At 39.8% G+C, this 11,110-nt stretch overlaps 1 protein-coding gene across 4 annotated transcripts in view; it reads left to right on the top strand.

Annotated features, from left to right (window-relative positions):
* The first annotated feature begins 390 nt into the window (after window positions 1-390).
* The window catches only part of adgb (androglobin), a 44,359-nt gene continuing 33,639 nt past the window's right edge, over window positions 391-11,110 (top strand). For all 4 annotated transcript variants that reach the window (XM_088404143.1, XM_088404142.1, XM_088404139.1 and 1 more), the window contains exons 1-10: window positions 391-549; window positions 692-802; window positions 2,475-2,604; window positions 2,680-2,772; window positions 4,403-4,474; window positions 4,937-5,116; window positions 6,470-6,636; window positions 9,085-9,171; window positions 9,273-9,427; window positions 10,454-10,530. In XM_088404143.1, the coding sequence (XP_088260269.1) occupies window positions 738-802; window positions 2,475-2,604; window positions 2,680-2,772; window positions 4,403-4,474; window positions 4,937-5,116; window positions 6,470-6,636; window positions 9,085-9,171; window positions 9,273-9,427; window positions 10,454-10,530 (1,026 nt within the window). In that variant the 5' untranslated portion in view covers window positions 391-549; window positions 692-737. The remainder of the gene's footprint in view (window positions 550-691; window positions 803-2,474; window positions 2,605-2,679; window positions 2,773-4,402; window positions 4,475-4,936; window positions 5,117-6,469; window positions 6,637-9,084; window positions 9,172-9,272; window positions 9,428-10,453; window positions 10,531-11,110) is intronic.

Genomic DNA, 11,110 nt, shown 5'->3' with positions numbered 1-11,110 from the left:
TTGCAGGCTCAAATAGTGATTGCAGTTATGAAACTTACGCAACAGATTTTTATCCCATATAGTTTTCAAACAAACACCAAAAAATCAATCAAGAACACACTTGTTTAATTTAAGATACAATTAAAATAGTCAAACATAAAACGTAAAATAGCAGAGCCATAGACAGCGGTTTGTTTGAAATGATGTTAAATATTAATAATGTTTTAATGTATTTATTGTTTTTTTATGAATGAAAAAAATGACCCTGTATTAATTTTATGAATACTACTTTTTTTTTTTGTAAAAGGTTTCGTAAGAATTATGAGCCACGCTCACAACAGACGTTACTTTTAAAGGCTTCGCTTGCGTAGCCATGGCAACGTACCAAACATTTCAGCTAGCAACCGGAAAAGCTCGCAACACGCACCTGTGGCTTCCCGGCTCGTTAGAAAATGAAGACTATTGTTACTTTGAAGCTCGATTAAAACGTTAAAAATGCATTATGTCTGCGACGCAAACAGAAAACGGGTCCATATTCATTAAGGCATCTTTTGCCGGTTGGCGCACAAAGTAAGTTTGGCTTCATGTTGCGTTCACTTGCCGTTAGTCACTTGTCAACAAACTACGTCTCAAAATTCAAATTGGCGTTGGATTGAAACGTCCATTCGGTTCAGAAAAATGATGCTTGTGTTCTCTCGAAACAACTTTTCAGGGTAGGGTGCTGACAAAGAAGAACGGGGAATTTATTTTGACACGCAATGTCAAAATCCCAGTTGAAGAAAAAGGAGTCTACTTCCAGCAAAGTATCCGACGTCCAGGCAGAGTGAGTTTGCATTAACACGTTTTTAACAAGCTTAAGAAGTTAAAATACTTTTTTTAAATCTATTTTTTGTGTGTGAATTAATATATTTGTTGGAGAACTGTAATGCGTTAAAACTAAGGTGTGCTTTTACTACAAGCCCTGGCCAAAATAAATAAATAAATAAATATGGCAGCACATCACAGACATCACACAAAACTAAAGTCATTTCAAATGGCAAATTTCTGGCTTTAAGAAACTCTCAAAGAACTCAAGGGGAAACACGATGTGGTTGTGCAAAAAAATAAATAAAAATAAAATGGAATCACTCAAGTCAGAGGAAAAAATGAGGGAATTTCCATTAGCAAAATGTAACACTTGCATCCAATTAGATGTGATTGTTAGTCTGCAGTGAAACTGAAATGATCACACCTTGTAAAGCTGTTGCACCAAGTGGACTGACATGAGTCATGGCTCCAACACGAGACGTCAATTGCAACAAAAGGGAGGATTAGCAAACATCTTAAATAATTTAAGTCATCCCGCATTGTTGCAAAAGATATTGTCTGGTCACAGTCAGCTATCTCTAAAATCTCAAAACAAGTATAAACAACATGGGAAGGGTCTATAAATATAAGCATAATCGTAGACCAAGAAAGACATCAAAGCGTCAAGGCAGAATGACTTGAAGACAGAAAATTCACTGCAAATGAGGGAGGAAACTGGAGTCAATGTCTGACTAAACTGTAAGAAAAAAATAAAAGGATTCACATACAGGAAAGCTAAACGAAAGTCATCATTAACGTCTAAACAGAAAAAAAAACAAGGTTACAATTCAAAAGTTTTATTGTCATATGTATAGTAAGTATTATTATACCACACAATGAAATTCTCATTCCTTTCATTTCCCCGAGTAGCAATAAATAAATAGCAATAAGAATAGCAATAAAACAGAAACAATGGTGCTAATAAGAATAGTGCAAATATCATGTAATGCAAAATATTATTTATGCATGTAGTAAAAGGCCGATTAGTGCGTGCGAGATTTGTTGAGAATCAATAAAAAGCAATCATGCATGAATAATAATTCAGTGATGAATCGATAATCTGCATTGGCCAAAGAGATGATGCTGGATCTTTTTATTTGCCGCCATTACGATAAGATTTATTTATTTCTGCAAATTTCCACAGTTATAGATTGATACGCGGCCTCATGTCAGGGAACAGCATTGGAAAGATGGCTCTCATTATCGCATGTTTATGTTGACATTTTGGACACTTTTCTTATCCCATCAATTGAAAAAGGGCGTTTGGGGAGGATGAAATCATTTTTCAGGATGACAATGCATTTTGCCGTAAAGCAAAAGCTGCGGAAACATTCCTTGAAGAAAGACACATAAGATTAATGTCATGGCCTGCAAATAGTCCAGATCTCGATCCAATTGAAAATCTGTGGTGGACGTTGAAGAAAATGGTCCGGGGTTAGACAAGGCTCCAACCTGCAAAAAAAACTAGTCCGGAAAAACAAATTGTCCTTTTGGATTTCTTTTATTTGAAGCTTCAAATACACAAGTTTAGCAGAACGGCAAAGCGGTCTTCAAAAGTGTGTGTAGGGCTGAGCAAAAGTAAAGATTCTTCTTCACAAACTCCAACTGCTGTAGCACAGAGTCAAACTTGCATCCTCTCCCAATTCCAGAGTATGCCCCGCACCCGTCGCTTCCCCCGACAGCCTGGAGGACGTTTGGCCCCAGTGGAACGACGGAGATGTCTACAAGGAAAAATGGGACTCAGGCAAAGAAGATCCCAAGAAGCCTCCTCCTCCAAATGTAAAGATTGTCCGAGCGAAGCCGAGCACGAATCAAATAATGACGTTAGTATTCATTTACGTTTTTCTGTTTCAGCTGTTCTTTGAGGATCCAGAGGGGAAAATTAGCCTTCCGCCTTCTTTGAATGTGCAGTACTGGAAGCGCCCTGCAGAGTTTCTTGTCAACATGGTAAATCTTATCTTCTATATAGCTAATATGCAAAGCAGTTTTCCCTAATTTATGCAGATGATGTAATCTAGATGTTAAAAAATAGGCAGCGTACTTGCAGGCCTATAGATCAGACTGGACATCTGTAAGGCTAAATTTTATTGTCTTAACATCTTCATGCAATATGCAATCACTGAACATCTGGTTGTTATTGTTTTAGCTAATGCTAAACAAAAGAATGAAGCAATATCAACGTTCAACAACTTAATTATTTTTTACGGCGTTTACATGGGTCACGGCTTAGTCTGAAACAGAAAAAAACGTTGAAAACCATGTGCAGCAAAGTGATTTTTGTTGTTCCAGTTACAGAAGACTGAAAGGTATTCATTTGACTCTTTCTGCTGTCTTTTCGCATAAACACACAATCATAAACTTGTTGAAACACGGATGGTCCGCAACGTTGGTTATATATGGCAAAATGAACTCCAGTTGCATTGTGAAGAGAAGGAAAAACAATTACTTTGAGCGCATTCAACTTTACCTTGGCGAGGCGTTCACCGACCACTCAGAATGTGGGAAATCTTAAATACACTTTAATGAACGCCCGACAAATAAAGTATACTGTATACGACCACAAGAAAATATGACGTTCAGGAAGATGAGCTTTATTCCGTCTTGCGATGGTTTTTACGTTGTTGGCGCGTCTTCGAAAATACCGTAATTTTGACCGCAAAATTACGAGTGCGTTTTATATTTGGGGAATTACGCTAACATTTTGAGTGAGGAATGTTTTCAAGCCGCGAAAAAAGTCAACTTTTTCACGACAGGGCCCCTTTAAATCCCCTGACATGAAGTCAAAAGCTTCTTTTTGAACCTTTGTTTGTCTGCGTCACTGGATCTGCGGCAGGCCTGATGAGGACAAGTGCTTTACAGAACGGATAAATGGAAATGACTCCCCCCTCTTTCCCTCGAAATAGACGCCCGGCACTCTACGCACTTTCGCAAACAAACTCCCTCAGCCTCTACATGAGGAAACATGGAAACATGGTCTTTATGGTCCCACAATGACGTTTTAATTGCAACGCTTTTCACTTCCACATCCCTCAGCGCAGGATTGAGCCATTTCTGGAGGCCTTTTCCTTTTTGATTTATTTATTTTTCCCCCCCCCCACTTCTTTGAATTAGTCATTGCCAGATCGCAATCTGCCTTTTCACTCCTGCCGTCAATAGAGTTTAATTAAATCCCCGCGACGGGCGGGGGGGGGGGGGGGAGCCGAGGCCAATCGCTTTCCGCTCTTCATCTGTCATTTCGAAAGCGTATTTTATCATCCGAAGCGTCGAGGGCGTCTCCCGCGCGCAAAACACGACCACCCTTGACCCCCCCCCCCCATCCCCCGCTTGATCCCTGCCGCCATCGGCGAACACAATTCGTTAATATTTAATTAGTCGTTCGGTGGAGTCTATTAAGGTACTTGTGGTGTGCGTGGCAGTCAGGGGAGGATCACGGTGAGGCGAAGACCGGCAAAGAACCCCCGGGGACGTGTTAAGTAGGACACACATTGGTGTCGACTTGAAAAAGGTTACCTGTGACTGCTGCGCGGCTCCGTTTTGGAACGGATGCGCTCATTCCCGTCCCTGTGTTTTATTTTAGGTGCCGACGGTCGTTGAGAATACACAGAGTTTTGACCTGGTGTCCTCCAACCACCATGTGCTCTGCAGTGAGGTGAGGAGAGAAATTTAGATGGTTGATGCGTGGTTGGCCATGATTAAAAATGCTGAATTGGAATTCAAGCACTAAAAAGGCCTTGAATTAAAGGAGTTGAAGTGTTTTTTGAAGGGGCCACAACTCACAAATTTGTTTTCCAAATCTGTGATTGAATATGGGATATTTATTGTTGGAAATTTATTTGGGAAATTGATGAATTTTTGGTAAATTCTGGTAAAGATACATGAGATACACAATGTTTTGTTTACAGTGTCGTTGGGAATAAAAAAATGACATTTTGTGGGGATTTTTGGTTGGTTGGAGTTTATAGCAAGTTGAAAATCTTTCCCGAGTTGAACAAATGAGATGCGTGATTTATATTTCGTATGCGAGCGTTGTAAATGTGTGATGTTGACCGTGCCATTGGAATGAATGATATTTCAAAAGAAACGTGAAATGTCACGTTCTGTTGTTCTCAAGATGATGAGATGGATCATCAGTGAAATCTACATCGTTTGGAAAATGTTTCACCACCCCGAAGCTTCGGACCCACACGGCTGGAAACCTTGGGAGCACATCTACTCGCTTTGCAAGACGGGCAAAGGTCACGTGCCGCTTTTCAACCACTATGGGAAATACCTGGTTCGACTCTTTTGGATGGTGAGTGCCGCGAATATGAACCCTGAATAATACCGATGTATTTTTTTTTTTAGTATTTTGCCTACATTATACCAATGCATTCAAAATTTAAATAAGTAAACCATTTTTATTCTTAGGTTCCATGGTTTCTATTATTATGTCTGTATTATGTTATTGCAAATAAATTGATTGTGAACCCCGGGACACACAGGAGACAGCGTGGAGTAGAGACAACGGTTTATTAAAACAAAAAGCACGCACCGCGTGGGTTTCTAACAAAGTTACTTCAAAGTACGACAAAAAGATGATAAGGGGACTCAACGTACAACCAAAAGAGACTATGCAAAAGAGCAAGTAGCTTACTAAGACTTGGCGGGCAGAACAACAAAGTAACAAAGTAAAGTGCTGACCAACTGGCAGACCGGAGGCAAGGAGGAAAAGTAGCAAATAAAACACTCGGCAAAGGCGCTAGGAATCAAGAGAACGAGGAACTGGCATGTACACGAAAGGGCTACAGACGCAATAATCCGGCGACGCCCTCCAGCTCTGACCGCACCTAAAGTCTCCTGATTGGAATGAGGAGCAGGTGTGCGGCCAATGGTTCAGCTCCCCAATCTGCAAACAGGACAACACATTAGGGACGCAGGATGTGACACATTATGGTTTTATTTTGTCCATTCAGCATTTTTTTTTGCCCCATTTTACGCCATGGTATTTTAGGGAATAATGTGTGTGTATTAGTATAATGTAGTGTAATGTAACGTATATGTATGTATATATATTCTGTGTTTAAAAGTTTTTGTTTAGCCTACATTATACTAATGCATTAAAAAAATTATGTATAAAAAAAATGATATAAAATCCACATTCTCACTGCCATTCTCTTTTTATCACCCCGTTATTCACAACTCCTCCAACTCCTGTTATCATGGAGCTTTGGATCAAAAGAGTAAGGAGAGGCCTTTTGGAAGTCAAGTATAGATTACTCCACATTCAGTTGCCCCCAATTCAACCCTCTCCTGGTTAAGCACAGCCTGCATGCTGGAGAAGATTTCACAGAATTGCTTTATTTTATGTTGTGGGTTTTTATTCCATTTGCGCACTGGATTCTCACATTTGTAGTAGTGTGACAAGAGCAGTATAGACTTGCATCACGTATGGTTGGGGCGGGAGACAGGTGCAGCTGTGATCAGGTCATTAACGGCCGTCTGTGCGGCGCTCCCCTCTAATGCGGTGTGCTTCGCCGCTCCAGACAGGTCCTGACATCACACTGTGTGCAAAAACACAAACTCGCTCTTTGTTTGTTTGTTTTTCAAGCAGATGAGTGTTGGGGAAGAAAAAAAACAAAACAGTATTTGCTGAATGTGCGTTCAGGGTTGCTGGAGGAAGATAATAGTGGATGATAGCATGCCGTTCGACAAAGACCACAATCTGCTGCTGCCGGCGTCCAGCTGTCGGACGGAGCTGTGGCCCATGCTGTTGGCCAAGGCGCTCATCAAAATTATTAACACGAGGCCGCTCAGCGAGGATGTCAACAGAAAGTGAGTGCCGTCGTTTCAGTGTTTTGCGCCGGCATTTGCAGGCACGAGGGGCCATTCCGGGGTCGGAGGTTAGCTGTCGGGTAGGCAAGATGAATGGAACCTTTTGAACCCGATTTGATTTCCGCATTGATGAAGGAGAAGGATAATAATCCGCGAGGGCATCCGGAGCTTGTTTCGAATGTATCCGATCCCCGACATACCCCATTCCTTGGTGACGCTGTACTGTCATTTTTAAAAAAAAAAAATAGTACTGCCTGTTGACACACTTTTCAAGCTTGTTTAAAAATGTTATGTTAAAAAAGTGGACGTTTGTTTTTAGTCCATATCTTTCCATTCCTACTTCACTAAGCTCCAAAGAAGTTATCAATGTGTCCGTGAGAAATAATCAGGTGTGTCATGGGATATTATCCAGTTTCACATTTTTTTTTGTATTACATTTTTGGCTTTGAGAGCACCGTTATTTTCCGGTGCATCAGGCGAATCTTCAATGACTGCTTCGCATTATAAGGCGCATAGAATAGAAGCTACAGTAGTGGCTTGGGTTGCGTTATGCATCCACTATATGGAGCTGCGGCAAAAGTAATGTCAACAAAATAACCAGATCAGGCAAACTTTATTAATTAATTTATTAATTAAGTATTATTTGAAGAAAGGGGGGAAAATACCTCAAATTAGGGGTACTAATGTGCTAGAAATACCCTTGTGTGTTGTTCAAGTTTACCAGCCTTCGACTTTGTCTTTCGAAAATGAAGACTTGTGTTTTTCAGTCCAGTAATAGCAAGAATGTATCTACAATGTAATTTAAAGGTACATTTTAACGTAAAGAATATCGGTGTTTCTATAGTTCTAAGTTCGACATTTGGAAATCTTGACAAAAATCCTCGCTAATCAAATGTTTCTGGCATTAACAGCTAAAATGATCAAATAAATAAATTGAGCTGTGAATCGTACACACAAAGGCAGCATGGCTTGTATTTTCTTTCGCGGATACAATTTTTTATCACCGGTTTTCTATATTCACACTTGGTCAATTAGTGTGCCGATCCGTACATGTGGCGCATGCAGTGTGCACAAATATCCGATAATTTGTGATGATGTTGTTGTGGATTTATACTGTATGTACTCGTTTATTTTCATCTTGATTAGTTGAAAATACGAATATTCCTCAGCAGTTATTTAAATGAAAGATCTCATGGGCCATGTTTTGCTGACTGGACCAGGCCTTGTTGTGACCTCATTCTCATCCTGGCGGAATGTCAGTGACAGAGCACCGTGGCGGTAGAAGAAGCGGCGTGTTCCGCTGTCCACTCAAGGGTGACCGATGAATGAATCTTTAATCCAAAACTGAAAACAAATGGACCGCCACGCTTGTTGAAGCCATCGTAAGGCGTCGTGGTGGTGGTGGTTTATTTTTTATTTTTTTTTTTTGGTCTCCTGGGGAAAATCGTATTTTTAAGATGAATTGGTGAACTTGTGTAGTGGATTCATTTCTTTGAGTGCCATGACTGGAGAGCAGACGCGCACAACAATTCCCAACAGGGCCAATTAGAGCTTATTGGGCCATCTGTTCGGACAGAAACGCACTCGCCGTCAGACGCTGTGGTCCATGAGAGTGCTTGAAAGTCCTCAAAATGCTAGCATGTTAACGTTGCTCCTTCCAGGTTTGATGGGAAAAAAAAAAGATGAATGAAGTGAGTCATAAGTGGAGTGAATTTTGTCTATCTTAAGAAATTGAGGAAAATGCATACTGCATCTTGAGTTTTATTCGCAATTTTGTATGAAATGACATGTCTCGTGTTTGTTAATTGTGGCATGTAACATTAGCCATATGCATATATTAAAAACAAAACAAAACTAATATTACAGCCATATTGAGAATCCCCACGAAATCGGCTGAGCGTCTGGCCGACTTCAGCATTTTGCCCGTTCTCCTAGAATTACAGTATACTTAAGATGCATTATTTATTTTTTTCTTTCTGACAATGCGATTTTTTTTTTTTTTTTTTTTTTTTTTTCATGTCAAAATCACAGAAAGGGGTATTCATATTTGGTTGTTTGTGGCATTATTATTTATTTTCACATTTTTCCCTGTCAAGAGCCCAGAAAACAATATTAAGATTTCACTGTGTGGCATTAATATTATTTATTCTCATGTTTTCCCACCATCAGATCCCAGAAAAAAAAAAAAAAAAAAGTTTATGTGGGGCATTAATATTTTTATTTATTTTCATTTTTTCCCCAGTCAAGATCCCAGATCATATTGTGTGTCATTCTGGAAAACAATAAACGTTCACATTAAGACATTTCTGCGACTGCACAGAATGGATTAATGTCACTGTCATAATTCCTTTAAAATGTTGTTCATGGACGTTAAAAATGATATTTGTTCAGATTTAATTTGTATTCTAATCATCTCGCATTGCTGCACCTGCGCTTGTTTTCTCTCAGTAAAATGGCGCAGCTGTCCGACGAGATAGGAGAGTTCAATTTCATCCACCATCTTACCGGCTGGATCCCGGAAATTAGTCCCATAAAGTAAGACTCCAGTGCACTGTTCCATATACTATACATTAAAAAACAAAACAAAAACAAAAAACGCACACACACACTGTGGTGATTCTTTAACCTCCTCCCAGCTACATCTGCCGAAGAAAAACGTGGGATTTCTTACAAAGCAGCATCCCGGAATTCATGCACAAGACTGCAAAAGTGCCTCAGAAGAAGCATCAGCCGCATTCCAGGAGGAGTTCTGCCCTAAGTGAACACAAGAGCCATCGGGACGCGGACAAAGGTCATTTGACAAACTCGTTTCGTTTTTTTTTACGCATGAATAATTTGTCAGCGCTGAGTGTTGTCCTTACACTGTCTTTTTTTTTTTTTTTAAACGGGTGTACGTGAAGTCAAGAGGTAGATGAGTTTTAACAGGGTTTCTGCAGGTTCTCAGCAAATCTAATAAGGCAGGAATAGGGCGGTTTTCAAATTAAGAGCAAATCAATTGGAACACGAAGCCACCCATTTCTAAATTAGGTTGTGTGTTTTAGATTTTTGAGTTAAACATGATGTTACACAATATGCTTTGCGCGTTTTAGGATGTCCGTGGCTGAATAAATATTTCACATCATCTACCTTCTGCTTCCATAATTGAACCACTGTGGGGCGTGACAATGAATATTTGATTGACTAAATCCGGCTTCAACCTTCTCAGTGTCGCTTTGCTGATTAACGGCGGGACGCAGGAACTTTTTTTATTTGAAGCGCCACCATGTTTTTTTTTTTTCAACCCATGTATTATGGAGCGCAGGGGCGTATCCGTCCTTGTACAGCGGACTATAAATAAACCGGCAGAGGGAGCAGCGGCAGGGCAGCGGAGGCACCCGAGCCGAGTGTGCTCCTCACGACGGCAACGTCAAGATAATTGTCTCGTAATTACTTGAAAGCATGTGGGATGCAAATCCGACGGTCTGACGTGCGTCCATCCTGACCTCAGGAAGTAGATGACCATATAAGGCTGCTCTCTTCGTATTGAACCCACATTAAACCCAGAAATTGCAAGACGGTGTGCAAGTCCTTTTTAATGCACTTCCTACAGTATATTAAACAAGCAGCGCTCCCCATCATGGTTCTCCATTGGCCTTTTAAATGGACTCTCTATGTCCCCGAGCTATTTTTTTTTTAATCTTCTGTCATAGACTTTGAGATATGGCAGGTCCAATTGGAGATAACCTACACACTGTTGGACCTTGACACAGAAACGAGTGGGCACATGAATTTTTGGTCAATGTCTCTTTCCTCATTATTGTTTTTGTACATTTCCCAGGAAGCCCCAAATTGGTGGCCTGTGCAAGTTTCTACCCCAATCAACTGCGTGATGATCCTTATGTGTACACAAAAATGGTATGCAGTCTTTTTTGTCTATGGTGCTAGTCAGAAGTTTGAAAACCACGATTGAAATGGTCTCAAGCACATTAAGAGGGAAGGAATTCAAGATATTACCCCTTGAAAATATATAGCTGTGATTTGACAACCAGGTCATAAAATTTGTAGTTTTATTCACCAAATAATCCAGTCAATATTTCTCCATAAAATCAACAACGCAAGTATAGAGCTACAAGTAAAGAAAAAGGATTGAAGGGTGTTTCCAAACTTTTGACTAGCGTTTTTTTTTGTCTTCTCATTGTTAGGTGATAAAATGAAAGGTCGCTTTTTGCTTTCAAGGGTTTTTTGCTGCAGTATTTTTTTGACAGAATTTTTTTTTTCTTGGAAATTTTAAGATGTGAGCATTTTAAAAAATACAATTAGAAGTAATCTGAACTCCTAAAATAATGTATTTGTATGGACTTAAAACACACACACACAATTTAATTTGCATAAATCATACATATTTTCTCATGTTCTTTTGTTTGCATACAATTTCACGATTTTGAACGCTAATAACTTGTAAAATGTCTGCCTTTTTTTTTTTGTTTTTGTCAAA

This window comes from Hippichthys cyanospilos, chromosome 20, assembly GCF_059441005.1.
Source record: "Hippichthys cyanospilos isolate Australia breed blue-spotted pipefish chromosome 20, RoL_Hcya_1.0, whole genome shotgun sequence".
NCBI lineage: Eukaryota > Metazoa > Chordata > Actinopteri > Syngnathiformes > Syngnathidae > Hippichthys > Hippichthys cyanospilos.
Note: the sequence above shows the minus strand (reverse complement) of the source record. Positions and strands in the feature narration are given on the sequence as shown.